This window comes from Morone saxatilis, unplaced genomic scaffold, assembly GCF_004916995.1.
Source record: "Morone saxatilis isolate NCDOM2014 unplaced genomic scaffold, NCSU_SB_2.0 Contig1, whole genome shotgun sequence".
Lineage (NCBI taxonomy): Eukaryota > Metazoa > Chordata > Actinopteri > Moronidae > Morone > Morone saxatilis.
This window is the reverse complement of record NW_023339651.1, coordinates 3,612,878-3,631,450: the sequence shown is the minus strand read 5'-3', so window position 1 is coordinate 3,631,450 and position 18,573 is coordinate 3,612,878. Positions and strand designations below refer to the sequence as shown.

Below are 18,573 nucleotides of genomic sequence, written 5' to 3'. Positions count from 1 at the left end.
GGTAGCCAGCTCAGGCGTTTTAACAACAAGCTCTACCACTGGAGAGCACAGAAACCAGCTCCTCTGCTTGCCTCTCTGAATTTAAAACAAGGAGTGAGAAATCTAACACTCTGCATACATTGTGTACTCGTTCACCTGTATTAAAGCTTCTATAGGACAGAGCAGAAAAGCTATTGTTGAGATTCCCACAGGTCCCACATGTATATTAGCAGCTGGCTACAAAGCATGCCTTCCAGCACTGAAACCAGCGCACTTTACGCATAATAAAAACCCAAGGAAAAGCGACCTAATTCTTTTCACTCTGTAGGTTTTTATGCTTGCACCTTTGATAAGGGGGCCCGATAGCGCTGACAAGGAGTCGCACAACCTTGAGAAAGAAGTACAAAAGGATGTTTGTTTGTGGATAACCGCCCGGGAGAAGGAGAAAGTTGAATTTGGTGTGGTTTCCTTAAGAAGTGCCTCTGATATGAGTTTGACCAAATGCAGAGGCCGATCAGACATACGAGATCAGAGTTTATCACTCTTTTGCAGACAGTTAAACAAGACACTGCACGTTTCACAAGATAATAAAGGGTGACAAATTTCACTCGATTACCGCTAGATCTCCTTGAGCTCAGACTCTCAATCAACTGTCTATAGAACCGTGTGTATGAAAGGAATGCTGTACGAAGCATAAATAAAAAAGTTAATTTGTTAAAAGGGATTGGTCATAGAATTCAAGGTAGTCTTTAAAAAATCCACATCACTAGAAAAAGGAGACCTTAATCCACCACCATTTAAAGTAATGTATATTTAATTTGCAAATGCAGTAAAAAGATGGTTTCTGTCAGGCAGTTAATTGGATCATTTGTGTTTAAAGAGCTTTTAAGTGAATACACCCTGCAAACAAAACATAGGCCCCAATATGATTTCTAAGCCAACTGCACTAAATTGGCCGTAATGATTGTTGTTTATTTGGGGCTGATCTATGATGCATTCACCGTCGTTTAATTGAAAGAAAACCTGTCCCAAACTGTAAAGTCATGGGCATGTAATGGGAAGAAAGTAATGGAGCGTACAAAAGATGTGTATTGAAGTAAATGGCGTGTAATGACAACAACACCTGTGCTTTCTTTTGATGTCTACAATGTGAACAATGAAAGCCAAATGCCACAAGTCTACAGTCTCATTTTAAAAGCAGGCTTAAAAATGAGACTCCTAGTTTCACATACAAATTGGCATTCCAGCGCTTAATCACTGCTATTGTGTCGCATGAAAGACACAAAATGGTCATGCCACTCAGTACACAATTAACCCCGATGCTCTCACACCCAACCTACCCATCACTCCCTGGTGAGAGCCTGCCATTGCAGGCAGACATATTATTTACAGTATGATCGAGTGCTGCTGCCCCAGAATGGAGGGTTTGATTTTCCCCAATGGCATCTTATCACAGTCACAGTGCTGCAGCTGCATTCCCCAGGAGTGAGTCACGGCCAGAGCCAGAAGCAAAGAGCTGCACCTTTCAGTCTTTATGCTCTTGCTAGTCTCTTTCATACAGTTGACAGACTTTATAAAAACAAATACAAATAGAATAGTGAGTGACACACCTTTTTTTTTATGCACGGACAGACAAAGAAAAACATACAAAAACACACAAAGGTGAGCAGAGCAGTCACAGGATATGGCCCACAAAACTTTTTAGCAACACTGCTCAGATTGCAGAACTCATTATAACATAAATGGGTTCCAACTTGCAGAGAATTTTGCCTAAGGGTTTATGAGGAGGAATATAAAATCTATTTTCGGGGAATGCATCTAGTGGAGTCAGTCAATGATGTGCCCAGATAAAGTGCAGACACTGTATACTGTACCACTTTTCTGGTCTGGTGAAGGTGCTTGCTCATGGCCTAAAAATACCGCCAGAGACAAGAGAAGTGATATGATAAATGCAGCATTTGTCCTTGCAATGTTCGGGCTGATCACATACACTATCCATTTAATACACACACGTTCTCTAGCTGATATTGGCTGATATACCAGGACATTTGGGTCTTTATTCACTTGAACTTATGATATTTACTAAAGTGATTATTCTCCAACAATTAACCCCTCATGGACAGTCTTCCTGTCACAACAAGGTTGATAAGAAACCACAGATTTGGCCACAAATCTAATTTTCTGTTGTTAAACAGAGAATGGATGAATAGATGGATGGGTGGAGATTTATCCAATGGTTGTGCATTGTGTTTATCATTGTTTAACTGTTCAAATAAGTTAAATTTTGACCTATAGCTTTGTGATTCCATTGCAGATGTGCCTGGATGTCCCTCTATGTACCACCACAATGAGGGCTACCCAAACCCCCAGCATAGCAATGAAGGTAATCAGAATCTTTGCATTTTCTCTTCAACTTATATTGTGACCTTTATTTCATCCCTAACCCCAGCCCTGCCAAATTATAGTTATAGTATAGGAATCATAGTGATGTCAGTATTGTATGTGTTCAATCTCCTCCTCTCGTATGCTTTATCTACATTGAGCCATCACTGGTTAGAGCTCTGCGGTCATTGGCTAACCGGCGTAGAGTGTCCATGTTTCCATTGGCTAACCAGCGGTGTGTCTATGTTTCCATTGGCAGAGGCTCTCGCCTCACCCCTGCCTCAAGAATCCTTGAATAAACATAACTCCTGGAAAAAGGACCCTATTTCCCCAGCAAAAAAGGAAAAACAATCCTTCTCTTCACTCTCATTGTTTGTTACACCATTTTGGGTAATTCAAATTCTTGTTCGCCAATTATGTTTAGTACATAAGAGTGAAGGAATGAATCCTAAATGCCCAGGAGATGTTACAATAAGTTCACAGGCTCTGAAACTGGGAGCAAAGATCCAAGTCTCTTTCAAATGTTTCCAATATGAAATCCTCTCCCTGTTACTGAAGTGCTCTGGTCTACTTTTGTAAAAGTAGAGTACACACTTATTGGCTTAACGTTATTCAATGCATGAATAGATGCTTGTATTTTGTTGGGATGGTATTCAAAGCTTGGCACCGATCCCAAATGAACAACCTATTTGTGCTAAGATCAAGGCCCCTTGAAACTCTAACACAATTCTGTCTTTGTCTCCCAGGCTATCTGTTTGAAAATGACTCTCGTGTGGTTCCAGAGAAGTTCGAAGGTGAGCCTGTTGTACCCATAATCCCTCTGCATTCACACACAATTTCTTTCGCACACTGCAATCCCCTTGGCGAGGTGTTAGTTGGATGACAGTGGGTATAGGAGAGAAACACTAGCCATACAGTCACCCACTCCAATCTCTATACCTGACCTGATCGTCTTATATCGACGTCAGGGATCCTTGTGTAAGAGGGTACATGGGTCTTTGTGTACTCAAAAGCTTAGTTAGTGGGTTTGGTTTCTCCGCACACACGATGTAGGGCTCCTCTGTCACGGTGAGAACAGAGGCAAGCCGTTTCCCATGGTGTTGGTGGTGTAGGTGATTGACGCTAAAGGAGATTGAGTGGAGAGCCTGAGGGTGTCAGCACTGGTTCAACCAGTGAAGTGTGCAAGTTCTCTGAGAGACAACAGCAGTAACTTAGCTGAGCTTCTCATGTTCCCACACTTGTGTACAACATATCCAGTAACCGGTAAACAACCAAGAACCAAACACGAATCAGTGTCCACTTACCTATGCGTTGCTTCGCCCTGTATTCATTTATTGCTTTTATTTCTATCACAAGTAGTACGCACCTCATTCATGCATGTGTTCTGTATTAGCTTCCATTTTTTTCCTCTCAGGGCTAAAATGTCCCTAAAAATGTTCCGGTTTCTATCTCAACCAAACACATTTCTGCCATTTTAGCTGTCATTTTGATAAGCCGTTGTTAATGAGCATTTGATTCAGTTTACGTCAGTATACAAACATGAAACATCAAGATTAGACATACTGGCCCCTCTAGAATTAAGATACTTCCCAGCTGTTATTAGTCAAAATTTCCTTGTTTGTGCGTGTAATATAAGAACCATTTTAGAGCCTAATTTAATGATTGAATCTTAATGGTCTGATGCAGATTAATGTGCCGAAAATGTATCAGATATCAAATGAACTTGGGGTAAACCACAATGCAACTGAAGCTACAAAGATGTTTGAATTGCATCATAAGCTGGTCGGATTCAGTAACTCCCGGTCCGTTTGTAACACAAAGAAAGCATTTTAACACCTGTGTTCACACAGCCCGTTGACCTCTAGTCTGTTTTCTCCTTGTTCCAGGTGAGGTTAAGCAGGAGGGGGGTGGTGTTTTTCGTGAGGGCACACCTTACCAGCGCCGTGGTTCTTTGCAGCTCTGGCAGTTCCTGGTGGCCCTGCTGGACGACCCAGGCAATGCCCACTTCATCGCGTGGACCGGCCGCGGCATGGAGTTCAAACTCATTGAACCCGAAGAGGTATGCCTGAAACCCATCTTTCCTTTAATTAGAACAGGAAAACTTAAAAATGGCAAGAGTAGAGGTGCCGTCTTACAGAGTGGAATTGATTCATTACAGTATTTCATTTGGTTGAACAGGTGCAGTATTCTGCCTGTTTAAAGCAGATCCTCCACTGTATCATGAGTAACAATCATAGATGGAGGATCAGTGTACAGGCTGTGGCAAAATCTGTAGATCTCTTAAAAGACATTTTGATGCTTGAATTTGCTTTTACAGCTCACACATGTCTTGGTATTTACTGGAGACAGAAAGACCTGACTGACAGTGTGAGTCTCCTGTCAAACAGCCTTTACACAGCCTTTCACAGCCATTTGGGTCAGGTTTTGGTGGCAAACAACCAAATTAAAGTGTTTATTCATGATGTTGAATATTTTCTTGCTCAGTGTTGTTGAATATTATCTCCATTATTCTCCAGGCCAGAGTCTCTTTTTATTAAACTGTAGTAATATTATCTTAAATATTTGAATTGAAGAGATACCATTTAAAATGCATCAGCACTATTTTTAGTTAGTATTATAGTATGCCTCATTTCACAGATAGTGTTGATATGGATCATGATGTTAATGTAAATCTGATAAGGACAGGAGTTATTCTTGGAGTGAATTTATGTTAGCTGGGTTTGAAGGCGCTACCTAGATTACAGCAATCAGAAGTGAGATTTGGCCACTTTCCTCACAGGTCTATTCTCTGATCCATCTTCCATTAGCCCCCCATTCATTATTCAGTACATGAAACACAGGATTGATAAATGAAGGACAAGCGCTATCACAGAATCATCCAACACCCCTGTTCTCTCTCACCTCCTCACATTTCTTTAGTCGAGACAATTCTGCGATGTTTAAGTCTGCAATTTGATTGGACGTATCAGACAGCGTCCATTTAGGTTGGCCCTAATACAGATTGGTCTATACTGTGTTTTCCATTATCTTTTTACTGTACATTAAAAATGAATGGGGTAAGAGTTTTACAAGAGCAATTAGGGCTGAGAGCACACTCAGAGATCAAACAGGGTTGCCGGCTTGATGGCCACTGTGGGATACAACCTGTCTCTTCCTGAGTCATGAATCTGAGCGTCTCACCCTCCCCCCCCCTCCCAGCTTTACAGTTTCTTCCAAAATCTCAGATGTTTGTCAACACAAAGTATGCTCACTGTGGCGAAATGATTTGATTTACTTCCTCTTGCCTGTGTGGGGTTGTTGTGAGACACTAATTTGCTATCAGAGTTAGTGGTCCCTCGTCATCTGAGGGTTCAATTTTGGGTTGGGAGTGTATTTCATGGCCTGCCTCTGACAACCAGCCATGACTCCTATTTCACTGCGAACACTGTGGGACTCTGGTTGCATTCAAGTGGTAATGGGTTACATAAAAAGGAAGTGAATCCACATGTGGGGACTCGCCCTGGTCTTGGCATGTTGACGCTGTTGAGTTAAAGAGCAGAGAGAAGTTTGACTTGCCATCGAGGACTCCTAGTGGCCACAGTGTGGAAATACACACAACTGTGTCTGATTATGATTTTTGGAATATGAACTTCAGGAAAGAAAAAAAAAATTGCTGACACAAGCGATTCTCTCCTGTTGACGTGTCATTTGAGTAAGGCTATATTCTTAAGCCCTTCAGAAAAGCAAGCAAATAACCAGTCACCTTTAAATGATCCTCACCAAAGCTGAACTATGCCGGAAGTGTAACCACAGCCATTTCCTTTTCTCCCCTCCTCTGTCTCCTCGTTCTCCTTCTCCTCAGGTTGCCAGGCTGTGGGGCATGCAGAAGAACCGTCCAGCCATGAACTATGACAAGCTCAGTCGTTCTCTGCGCTATTACTACGAGAAGGGAATCATGCAGAAGGTACAAAACACGACCTTTTTCATAGTGTAAACTCAACTTATTTCCAGATATTATGTCCAAACCTCAATAATGTGTTTATAGCAGAGTAACTGCAACAGGTTCGCTTCTATCAATTTATGGGCCCACTTGCATATAAAGTATCTTTATAAAGAGTTTGTAAGTACTAATTACAAAAGTTACAACTATCAAAAGTGGTGCCATAAAACAATAAAAGTACACATTTTAGTTACTACTATGAATACATATAGAAAGAAACTATATATGGATGGAAACCTTAGCAAACATGAGGTTTTAGTGATTGTAATTGTCACTAAAACCTCATTTGTTCACTTATTTTATTCTCTTAGGCCTTAAACTTCAACCTTTGATTATATAAATGTTTACTGACAAGCGGCACTGATGTTCAACCAGTTGTCAATATATCATAATGGCATGTTTTGAACAGTGATTTATAGCTGACATGTGTAGAGCTATTTGTAGATACATTTAAAATGTGTCTCTGGCATTGTGCGGAATGAAACAAGCAAAACTAGGTTGCAGTGAGTCAAATTAAATCCTGATTAATCTCACCAATCACAGCTGAGTAACTTTTGTCAGATGATAACTGGGTCACGGCATCCACTCCTCTTATGTGGTGCAGCTCTGATCATTTACTGCGATGATTTATGGGAGAGAAAAACCACATTACGTGTCTGTTAAATGAACAGACGAGTTTTGGGCCACTCATACAAACGCAGATCTTTAAGATCCTAAATTGTAAACTGAGAAGTCTGCACGCCTGGAAAACTCAAGCCATTCTCTCTCTCTCCCTCTCTGTCTCTCTCTCTCCAGGTGGCAGGGGAGCGCTATGTTTACAAGTTTGTGTGTGAGCCTGAGGCCCTCATCTCCCTGGCCTTCCCCGACAATCAGCGGCCCAGCCTGAAGGCCGAGTTTGAGCGCTACGTCAACGAGGAGGACACGGTGCCCCTGTCCCACCTGGATGAGGGAGTGCCCTACACCGCGGAACAAGCCCCCCAGAACATGGGCCCCCAGCCCTACTCCAAAGGCTACATGTACTAAAGCCAGCCCCCGCCCTCCCTCTTTTCTCCCCACCTTCAGAAATCTCCCTGTTGTACCAACCCATCATCATACACACCCTGAAACCCCATGCACCTCTTGCACATGCCCACCCCATCCACTTGTATATAAGGCTATGGTGTTTTTGTTTTAAATTAATCTCATTAGGGATTTTTTTTGTTTTGTTTTTAAGAGCTGCATTCCTCTCACATCTGAGGCCTATTCAATCCATAAACATGACTGTGGTTGAAGAGATTGCTTAATAAATACCCATAATAATACGCAAACTGAAGTCCAGACTATTCTTTCCTGTGTTTGGTTTGTTTCTTGCTTCCATTTTTATGAGCGATTAATTATGTGATTCAACAGTTAGATATTTTAGGGAACCTTATTTTCTTTTGGATAAATAGACTGATACCTTTCTCATGTCTGTACGGTAAATATGAAGCTACTCCCAGCTGCCACTTCCATGCAGACAAGACGCGACAATAAAGAGGCGGCAGCAACAAATAAAAGTGCATCCAGTGTTTATGTCCAATCACAGAAAACAACAAAGTGAAGCTTACCATTTAAAAATCAAAATGACCTATTTGTTAAACATTTCATAGAAAATACAATATAGGAAATGTTGACCAACTAGACGTTCACATCTGAAGTTAAGAAAGCTTAAATATTGTGAAAAACATTCCAATAAGACGATTAATTGAGGTTTAATCACCATTGGTCCAGTCGAAGGTTTGGCTTTAGCAAAGCTAAATGAAAATATTAGGTATAGTGTCTTTGCCAGTCTGTCTGCACTACACTGTTTGTCCAGCTGGTATAAGGCGTAAGGCACAGGAGATCTTCAGCGTCGTCTGAAGGCGCGGGAGATTCTCCAAGCGTTGGGCTCCTCGTAACGGTTGTAAAGGGGTTCCAGTTTCTGCTGCCTCTTCTGCCGGCTGAGGCGCGTGGGGTCGCCGACTCTGTAGAAAGCCGGAGCCAACTCCACCAGCCAGCGAGGGTCGATGGTGGTCACCTCCCGCATGTACTCCTTGGTGGTCAGCACCAACTCGTGGTACACAACCCTGAGGATGAGAGAGGCAGGATGTCACAAGGCTGTTTTTACATTTGGAAAGTAGCAATTATAAAAAGGACATTTATTTCTTGTTTGGCTGCTGAAACGTTGAAGTGAGGCGTTGTCGTACCACTCAGGCTGACGGTTGAACAGAGCACTGGAAGGGTGGATGTACACAACTTGCTGGTCTATGAGGGTGCGGTAGCCCTCTTGAGGATCCTTTTTGGCTGCATTCCTGAAGAAGCCACTGCAGATGGCTTTCTGGACCCGTACTGTGGCTTTGCCACAAGATACCACATCCAGTTTGTGTCTAAAGAAAAGAGAACATGTTATTTTATATGAACGTTATTTCAGAACATGCATCGTGGTTCTGCGTTGTCATCTCGTCAATCATACCTGTCCATGATTCCCAGCATCTGTTTGCGGATGTCCTGGGCTCTGCGCAGGGAGCGAGCCTGGATGAAGTTCTCATAACACCAGGGGTTGGAGAACTTGTTGTTCTTCCAGGAGTTGTAGACCGCCAGCAGGGTCAGGTGGTCTCCCTCAGGTTGGTGAAACTTTGCCTTCTTCTGGTCAGCCAAGGCCTGCTTGTCCTTTAACACAAAAAATAAACAAAGGAGATAAAATGTACATTTAAAGCACTGTATGATTGGATCTTTACACAGAAAACAGGAGAATTATTTTTTTTTTTTTAATTATCCACAAACAGGCTAAACTGTCTATATAGTATTATATAATAGACTTCAAGCTGTTTTTTATTTTACGCACAGAAACATCAAAACTTTAAATAACTATTTATTAGCTTCCAAGGACTGTAACAGCACAGCCATGTTCTATCCCTAATCAAGAAGAATAAAAACACTTCACACTATTTTTCCCAGGTCTTTAATTATATTAGAAACATGGCCCCTCAGAAAGGTTTTCTGTCACTGAATATGAAGTGAAGTCATGGTCATACCTTGGGCCTGTAGAAGACGTTCTGCACAGACAGCATTGACACGATGGTGAGCATCTCTTCACTGCAGCCCAGATGGACGGACATGATCAACATCTTACACAACATGGGCTCCAGAGGAAACTCAGCCATCTAGCAGACCGATTCAGGGACAAGAAAAAGCAAAAATAATTGGAGCAATTTTAAAAAGAAAATAAAAGGGAAGTGAAGGACATAATAGAAAAAACAAAGCAACCACACACTGACCTATCATCCAACAACACATTAGTTTAATCCAACTACAAAGCATTAATGTGATTTGATTTAATCTCCTCGTCCTTGCAGCTGAGGCAAACCACCAAGTAAAAGCATTCCTCACCCTTCTTCCCAACCGTGTGAGTAAGCCCTCGTCATCCAGAGCTCCCAGAGTGTAGAGCTGCTCCATGGCTGTGATCAGAGTCTCCATGGGAGGAGCGTCCATGAAGTCAAAAGACAGGAGGTCATTGATGCCCATGGCCTGGTGGAGGAAACATGAATAAAGCATACCAACGTATTATGTTAATGGTTTTAATCAAAACTTAATCTTCAAGGCTGAGAAAATTTAGCTGCAACTTTTGGCCCTTTTTTATTCTATACCAAATGCTACTGCATAGCAAACCTGTTTACAGAGAAGGCGTGAATTCCTTTGATCAATCAAATACTTCTTAAAGTCAAATAATCGTAAAACTATGATTACTTTGACGAATAATGAGTATAAGAAAAATGAAGTATGATGTTTAAATTAGGTGTGACACTATCAGTCAAATAAAATTACTTTGTGTCACATTAATTGAAAGTGACAATATACTAGAAACTTGAAACTGTTGCAAATATTGCACATAGCAGGGTCAGTTAAGGAACAGAGAGAGATAATCTGCCATACTCCGATACTTTGATATCTAAGCTACGTCTCTAGCTTATACTCGCCGTAAACAGCAATCATCCCATTCTGTGTAGGATAAGTAAGCTTGATTAGTTGCACAGTGTTTACCTTCAGAGACAGCACAGTGCTGGCCAAGTTGGTTCTCTGGATCTCAGGCACGTTGGTCGTCAGCATCTCGTCTCTGTAGGCTCTCTCAGTGTAGAGCCTGTAACACTTCCCCGGGCCCGTTCTGCCGGCTCTGCCTGCCCTCTGCTTGGCCTGGGCCTAAAACAACAAACAACATTTTAAAAACAACTCAGCAAGATAGCCAACTGCTTCAGCGTCATGTGCAGATATATCAGGAAACATTTGGTCTTCTTCTGCTGCAATATTAAGCACATTATAACAATACTGTACCTGTGAGATGGGAGTCACCACCAGCTGGTCAATGCCTGTCTTAGAGTTGTACACTTTTTGCTTGACAAAGCCAGGATCCACTACATAATAGATTCCATCGATGGTCAGAGATGTCTCTGCAATGTTTGTGGCGATGACAACCTGAAGGAAAAAAACTAAGATTATTACATTTACTCCAAACAAATGTCAAACATAAAATCACCTTTTTTGTGCCATCAATGCCCATTAAACCAATGACTTCTCTTGTTTACCTAAATCATTTTAGAAATGGTACTGTAATAAATAATACAAATAAATAAATAAAACTACAAGGGGCCAGCTGAAGATGCAGTGGGGCAAAAATTACAAGCCATACATCAACACTATGGACTGAATGAATTAATGAATATTTTGTAGGGGATTTCATACAAAACAGGCCATTAATATAAGAAGTGAAGAAAGATAACCAAGAGAACAATAAATCTTTCCCAGAAGTGGAATATTTTAGGACTAACATGCATCAAACAGACATTTTAGGTAGAGTGCAACGTTGCGATCTTATGAGATACATATATTACCATGTGTTTGAAAGATTACTGTTGAATGTAGGCATGTTGGCTTTCCAAAAAATAACAAACTCAAGCTTTTAATCCTATCTGGGGCATTTTATTACCTTCCTGCTGCCTGGGGGTGCAGGGTCGAAGATCCTGGTCTGCATCTCACTGGGTAGGGCAGAATAAACTGGCAGAATGATCAGTTCAGGAACATCCGGCCCCAGTGACTTCATTCTCTCATACAAGATCTCGCAGGCGGTGTCGATCTCTTCCTGTCCAGTGAGAAACACCAAGATGTCACCTGGACAAAGGAAAAGACAGATTTTGAGATTTTGGGGTTTACAGGGGACGAGATCACCTTTGTGTTTTTTAGGATATTAAAATCATACCTGGAGGTTCGGTCAGATGAATCTGCATGACTGTGATGAGACTGGCATCCAGGTAGTCAGTCTCGGGTTCTTTGGTGTAGAGAACCTCCACTGGGTACGTTCTTCCTGGGATGGTGAAGATGGGCGCTTCATAGAAATACTGAGAGAACTTCACGGCATCCAGTGTAGCAGACGTTACAATCAGCTTCATGTCTGTGCGTTTCTGTACCGTCTGAGAGGAAAAAAACACACAAAAAAAAACACTCAGTATCTTTTTTTACTTAGCCGTCACTCAACTGTTCTTCCCCTGAATGTCTGAATGAAGAAGAGTCTGCTCATCTGCCTTACCTTCTTCAGCAAACCAAACAGAACATCAGTGTGGATTGTCCTCTCGTGAGCTTCGTCCAACATGATAATGGCGTACTGGCCCAATTCAGAGTCAATCAGGCACTCTCTCAACAGCATACCATCTGTCATGTACTTGATCACAGTCTCAGGGCTGGTGCAGTCCTCAAAACGGATGGTGTAACCCACCTGGAACAAAAAATATTTATATTAGCCTTCTTGAGATTAAACAAATCTATTACTGTGTTCCCATTTCATGATAGTGATATTTGTAACGGATAAATCACTCACCTCTTGTCCTAGACAGCAACCGTACTCCTCAGAGACTCTCTTGGCCACTGACATGGCGGCCACACGACGGGGCTGCGTACAGCCAATCTTCCCCCTGGTGGTGTAACCGGCCTCCGCCAGGTACTGAGTGATCTGCGTGGTCTTACCGGAGCCAGTCTCCCCAATCACAATCAGGATCTGGTTGTCATGAACAGCCTGTGACAGATAAACACGGAGAGCAAATGTTATAAACTGGCACTTGAATGGCAGTCAGTTTCCCTTAAGGCTAATATGAGTTTAAAAAAATACCAACAGAAGAATAATACTACAGACAATGCAACCGCGTGCTCTGTGGCACTGGTAATGTATTTTTTATTTCGACACATTTCTGTAGGAGTTGCCTGATGTCACACTTTATCAGCACCAAAGGAATGCAAATGAAACAAAAAATAATTGTAATTTTACATCCAGCAGATGCTCAATGCATCTTAAAGCATAAATCTACTTAAGCATCAACATCTGCTTGTTAAAAAGATAATCACATTTAAGAACCTAATGAGAATCTATTATAAACTCCCATGTGAAGCATCCAACTAAATCTGTATGAAGTCTCCCTTTGGGTTCTCTTTACAAACCTGAATGAGCTGCTCCTTCAGCTTGTAGATGGGCAGGCTCTCCCTCTGCTCCAGGATGGAGAGCTGGGTCTTTTTTCCATAGGAGGCCTTGTTGCCCCCAAAAGCATGCTTCTTCCACTCTGGAATGTCATTAGGCATCATGCCAATGCCTCTCATGTTGGCAGCAATCTGCCTACCATCAGCTGTAAAAGAGGAGTAGAAGTGTGCTTGATAATGAAGACAAACGAAGTCTATTTTTAACACTCAATCTCATCACATTTATAGCTACGTCACTGCCAGATCTGTATGATTATGGAGGGATAATGCCAACCACTGGAAACTTTCTAGACCACCTGGGGCCATGGAGGGCATTCAAGCACACTGAACCATGGTAAGACTATTCCATCCGGCCAGATATGGGGATGCAGGAAGCCAGATAACTATCTCCAGTACTGGGAAGCCTGAGGGGTTGCTGCCATCATGGAGCAAGTCTCCTGTATGACTCAGACTGGGATGTGGTTTTGATAAAGCGGGGGCAAACACACAGATTTCATTCCAAAATGGATTCTAATAATCAACACAAGTGCCAAAGCAAAGATTAAACTGAAATATATATTTAAATCAAATCTGAAGACAGACGTGAAGATGATCAATATGCAAATTTCAAGCTGGGAAATGTTTTTCTGGCTGTCCACCGCTTTGATGAATCGTACTTCAGCATCAACATCTGTGACTTGGAAATTACTTAATGTGCACATCTAATGGATTTCTAACCGTCTGGCAGCGGGTCGACCCAGTGTTTATTCAGCCCCATGGGGATGGAGTCCATCTCTGCCTCTCGTGCCGCCTGCTTCAGCTCTCGTCTTTCCTTCGCCAGAGCGCTCTGCATCATGGCCGCTTGGGACAGAGAGCCATCTGGATTCTGTGGGCAAAGGGGGAAACACAGGACCGTGTGACTTAAGTGTACATTTAGTTAAGCTGTAGATACTGTGTGCTGAACAAAAACAATATATTTTTCAAATCAACTTCTTTCAAGTAACTGTCCTACTAAAAATGACAGAATCCTCCCTTCAGTTCACACCAACTTGTCAAAACTAAACTATATTTTCAAGTGAGTTCTTGTGAAGTCTCTCCTCTGGGTCTTCAGCTAGATGTTCACACAAACCTTGACAATCTTGACAGGGCTCATGTCCATGCTTTGTTTGGTGTGTCCCCTCAGGAATGGGGGTTCCTCTTCAACCAGCTCAATTTCCAAATCTTCATCTGAATGGCAGCAAAACAAGATCAATTAGCAAACAATTTATTCCAAGTCGTATTTCATAAGAATGTAATGCAAGAGTCTACAGCCATGCTAGTGTCTGTGTGAGACTGTACGTGGTGCTTTGAACTAATGCCAGCAAGCCAGCACGCTCACAATAACAATGCTAACATGCTTATGTTTAGCAGGTTTAATGTTTGCTATTTCACTAGCTTCATTAGCATGCTAACATTTGATAATTAGAGCTAAATGCAAAGTACAGCTGAGGCTGATGGGAATGTCATTTGTTTTGCAGAATATAAATCAAAGTACTGGACAAATGGAAACTTTGACCTGATGGTGGCCCCACATGGAAAGTGAAGTAAAGCTACTGCAGTTCACCCTTTGGGTAACATAAATGTCTGGATTTTGTGGAAACCCATTCAGTCGTTCAGATATTTCTGTCTGGACCAAAGTGGTGGAACAACAATGCAATCGATAGAGGCACTCCATTGGACTGGAAACAGCAAAACACTGTTATGTAACGTAACAATAATTAAAATTACATAAGAGTTTTCATAAGAAAGTGTATTTTCTGTTTATTGACTCAAATACTGTAAAAGAATCAAACAGTGACAATCATTCATTACAAACTTGTATAGACATGAGTACCTGTATGTGTGTTTTGCTACACACTAGTAAAAAGAAACTGATTAAACTGATTCTACGATGGGTGGAAAACTATTTCTTACCCTCTTCATCATCAACTTTAGGAAGGATCCCTGTTTCATCGTCAAAATCAGGGAACTCTTCTTTGGACAAGACGTTGGCAGCAATCATCTGAGGGCAGATAGAGAGAATGAGTATTGGCATTTGATAAAAACAGACCTTCAACGGGATTCTGAGTTGTCCTTAAAGTCTTTGTGCAGGAATCCAGGCTGTATAGACCCACCTGTTTGATTTCCCACTTCTCAGGGTCAGAGATTTTGGTGAGCCTCTTGCGCTCCAGGGTGTCGTCCTGCTCCAGCTCCGGGGCGTGGCCCAGGTTCAGGTTGCTCGGTCGGTCGGGGTTCCTCATGGAGATCTCCTCCCCTCCGTCTGGGCCCACGTTCCTCCTCCTGTTTGGGTTCAGGTCTTCTCCCGTCTCCTGGTCCACATCCTGGCAACGACAGGAGGAAAAGATAAGAAAAATGTTGTGCTGATAAGTCGAGGGATAACAATCGACCCTGGGAGAAGATCCCATGACGATAAAATGTAGTATTTCCAAATATCTCTCACGGGAAAATCTAAATGATTTAATTACTAATTCAGTTGTAAATGACTCACTAGCTCAAACCAATACCAGCTCTGATTTAAAAAGAGAATATCAGAATAAATCCACCCACAAACAAAATCTTTTGAAATTAAATTAATTAAGCACAAATGCTGCCATCAAGATCACAATTGTTCAATCTGGGTAACACAAATAAATCTGAAAGTCTTCCTTCTGAATTCTACATAAATTTCACTGAATGTATTCTTCACAGAAATCTGTTCGATGAGACTCTTCTTACCTTCATACTGAGGCTGGTCTTGGAGCCAGTGAATGAGAGCACCTTGATCTTAACTCTTTGGCCTTTGCTGACAACATCAGCCACGTTGGCCACACGGCCCTCTCGACGCAGCTCGGAAATGTGGACCAACCCCTCCCAGCGTTTTCTACATACAAAAGAACAACAACATGACGATCGAATTTACAGAACTGAAAGAAAAAAAAAAAAAGTTGTGTTAATACCACTTTGGTGACTTTACACCGACCTTAAGCCCTCCAGCTGAACGAAGCACCCAAACTGCATGATACTGGTGACTTTGCCATTGTAGATGTCACCAACAGATGGCTCCTCAGGTGGAGGGCGGTCCACATGTTTGTCCTTCCAGCGGTCAGAGTCTCTGTCCTGGTCTTTTTTGGGGCTTGGCGAGCGCTCACTCCAGCGGGAGGATTTGTCTCTTCTTTTGCCGCGATCTCTATCTCTATCTCTGTCTCTGTCTCTGTCCCTATCTCTATCTCTATCCCTATCTCTTTCTCTGTGGCGCTCACGGTCTCTGGAGCGAGACCTGGACCTGGAGCGAGAACGGGAACGATGCCTTCTTTTCCTGTCCTTCTCCCGATCTCTGTCCCTGTCCCTGTGTCGGTCCTTTTCTCTGCTTCTGCTGCGACTTCGGCTGTGGCGTCTGCTTTTTTCCGACCTGCAAAAAAATAATTTGAAACAGTAAATAAAAGTAAATATCACAAGCCACCACTGACATGTTATTGTTGTTTCCTACACTAAACAAAGCATACATTGCTTACATGTGAAATTTCTAGTTCAAGAAGGCAACTTGCTTACTTGCTCTTGCTGCTTTTGGAGTCCGTCCCACTGACACTGGGCATAAACATCTCCAGCTCTTTCATGGCATCAGCTGCTACTTTCACATCATCTTCGTCCAGCAGTCTCTGAGAAAGTCAAAGGGTGAATATTTTCTCTTTTTGTTCATAAGAAACAACCAGTCTATAAGTAAAGATCTTGCTTTGCATTGATGGTGACATTACAGGTCCAGCAGATAACAGAGCCACGTACCTTTGGTGCTGGATCATCTGCTCTACACAGTGCAGGAAACAACTCCTTCAACTTGTCTTTTTCTGACTTCGGCTTGACCAACGCCTCAGAGGCTGAAAATGGACAGTTACCGATCAATCGTATGGTAGAAATATATGTAGAAAGGTAAAATATGCTTTCTGGTGCAGAACAGAGTTGAACCTACTCAGATCACATTCCAATTTACTTCTAACAATCCTAAAATCAAACCTATCTCTATATGGCAGACATACTATTGCCTCCACAACAGAGTATAAAGACTAAAATATTAATTCTGTGAGATCATGGCTGTCATTTGTAACTTCACAGCTGTTAAACTAACGTTAAACTAAACTAAATGAATGCTCTGGCAGTCCATGACTTTTAACGAACTCACCTTTACTCGCAGATTCCTTGGATGGAGGTCGCATAGTCTGAATGAGCCTGAGCAAATTACTGATGAGAGAATCCTACAATGGACACAAGAAAACACACGAAACGGATCAGTTGCTCGGAGTTACCTTAGCTTCACATCCCCACACGACTGTTTTAGCGCTCAGCTTACCGTGAATTCGGCTCCATTTTGGAGCAAAAGAGCTTTGAATCCATCAAAGGTCGGTTGTTTCTCGGCAAGGTCGATGACAAATTCAGCTGCAAAAACAACAACAAATTAGCAGTGGACAAAAAGTGTTCAAGAAGTCAGCTGACTCCTCACGATGATCGAAACTCACTCCGGAACCGAAAAAAAACGACAATTTCGAGACCTCACTAAAAGACCACAACTCGAGTTAACCTCACACTTCGGATGGCAACAATGCAAAAACAAAAAAAACACTTTATATGACGGGAACACACATCCCCGTTAAGAGTTAACTCACAACAGTTAGTTAGCATAAGCTAATCAGTCTTTGTCGTTTTTTTTTTTTTTAGAGCAGCCACAAAAATACACACACCCAAATCTTTGTCACTTATTCCCAGATGGTTGTCAAGCTCCGTGCAGACTTTGGACACCAGAGACAAATACTCAAGCTGCGACAGCTCGTCCACTCCGCCGTCTGCCATTCTCCACGAGTCTTGTTTTTGTTGAGGGAAAGCTAAACGCCAGCAGACATATTGGATGTGAGCGACTTCCGCTTCTGTTTCGTACGTGCTTCGCTCTCAAAACGTGCTTCGCTATTGGTTGACCCCTGCACCGCGTCACCACCACCGATATATAAGGGGTGCCGGTTTTGGCCACACGATGGCGCTAAAACTCCCAACAATGCTTTTAAAATATCAACAGCAGTGATGTCGCCACATGTGCAGTTTTTTAGTGTGAAACAGTGGCGTGCACAGACTTTTTGAAGGGCAGGGGCGAAAAGAAAAAAAAGGGCACATAAAGCGCGGTCTCACAACTGTAGAGGGCACTTTAGACACGTATATGTTTATACAAAATGGCACATTATAATAGCTTTAAAACAGACTAACTAGACAGACTAATCAGGGTAGTTTGCTGTTAGGATCAGCATCACTGATAACTGTGTTGTATTTCAACATTGGATGTGAAGAACACACAGTGACAAATGGATAGTATGAAGAACATAGAATCCGTAGTGGGTCTGGGGGTTCTTCCCCCAGAACATTTTCCAATTAATAGATACAATTTCCTGTATTTAGTGCATTTTAACACCATAAATTAGCACCCAAGATAAAAATCCCAAACTGGTCTGTGAATATAGTTCTGGTCTAGGAACTCAACAAGAGGCCCAACATAAAGTTATGCAACAGTAATGTGGTCATATGGGGGCCACTTTAGCACGCGTTTTGGCTCCCAAGAGGACACTTTAGCACGTGTTTTTCAACAATTGGGCCCCCCCGTGCACGCCACTGGTGTGAAATATCAATTTGTTATTTGGGTTTTGGCCGCAGACTGTAGAAATCTGTATTTTGTAATTATTATATTATAT

General features: G+C 42.1%; 1 protein-coding gene across 1 annotated transcript in view; it reads right to left on the bottom strand.

Moving 5' to 3' along the window:
* Positions 1-17,772, bottom strand: part of dhx8 (DEAH (Asp-Glu-Ala-His) box polypeptide 8) — an 18,628-nt gene extending 856 nt beyond the window's left edge. Inside the window, exons 1-23 of the mRNA XM_035658836.1 lie at positions 17,581-17,772; positions 17,193-17,278; positions 17,025-17,097; positions 16,631-16,722; positions 16,400-16,506; positions 15,831-16,259; positions 15,587-15,731; positions 14,986-15,192; positions 14,786-14,873; positions 13,962-14,059; positions 13,571-13,718; positions 12,818-12,999; positions 12,204-12,398; positions 11,916-12,101; positions 11,589-11,799; positions 11,319-11,500; positions 10,667-10,807; positions 10,379-10,534; positions 9,728-9,865; positions 9,373-9,501; positions 8,811-9,007; positions 8,545-8,724; positions 8,349-8,424 (exon numbers count right to left, since the gene is read on the bottom strand). Coding sequence (XP_035514729.1) covers positions 8,349-8,424; positions 8,545-8,724; positions 8,811-9,007; positions 9,373-9,501; positions 9,728-9,865; positions 10,379-10,534; positions 10,667-10,807; positions 11,319-11,500; positions 11,589-11,799; positions 11,916-12,101; positions 12,204-12,398; positions 12,818-12,999; positions 13,571-13,718; positions 13,962-14,059; positions 14,786-14,873; positions 14,986-15,192; positions 15,587-15,731; positions 15,831-16,259; positions 16,400-16,506; positions 16,631-16,722; positions 17,025-17,097; positions 17,193-17,278; positions 17,581-17,689 — 3,555 coding nt within the window. The 5' untranslated portion in view covers positions 17,690-17,772. The remainder of the gene's footprint in view (positions 1-8,348; positions 8,425-8,544; positions 8,725-8,810; positions 9,008-9,372; positions 9,502-9,727; positions 9,866-10,378; positions 10,535-10,666; positions 10,808-11,318; positions 11,501-11,588; positions 11,800-11,915; positions 12,102-12,203; positions 12,399-12,817; positions 13,000-13,570; positions 13,719-13,961; positions 14,060-14,785; positions 14,874-14,985; positions 15,193-15,586; positions 15,732-15,830; positions 16,260-16,399; positions 16,507-16,630; positions 16,723-17,024; positions 17,098-17,192; positions 17,279-17,580) is intronic.
* Between the last annotated feature and the right edge of the window lie 801 nt (positions 17,773-18,573).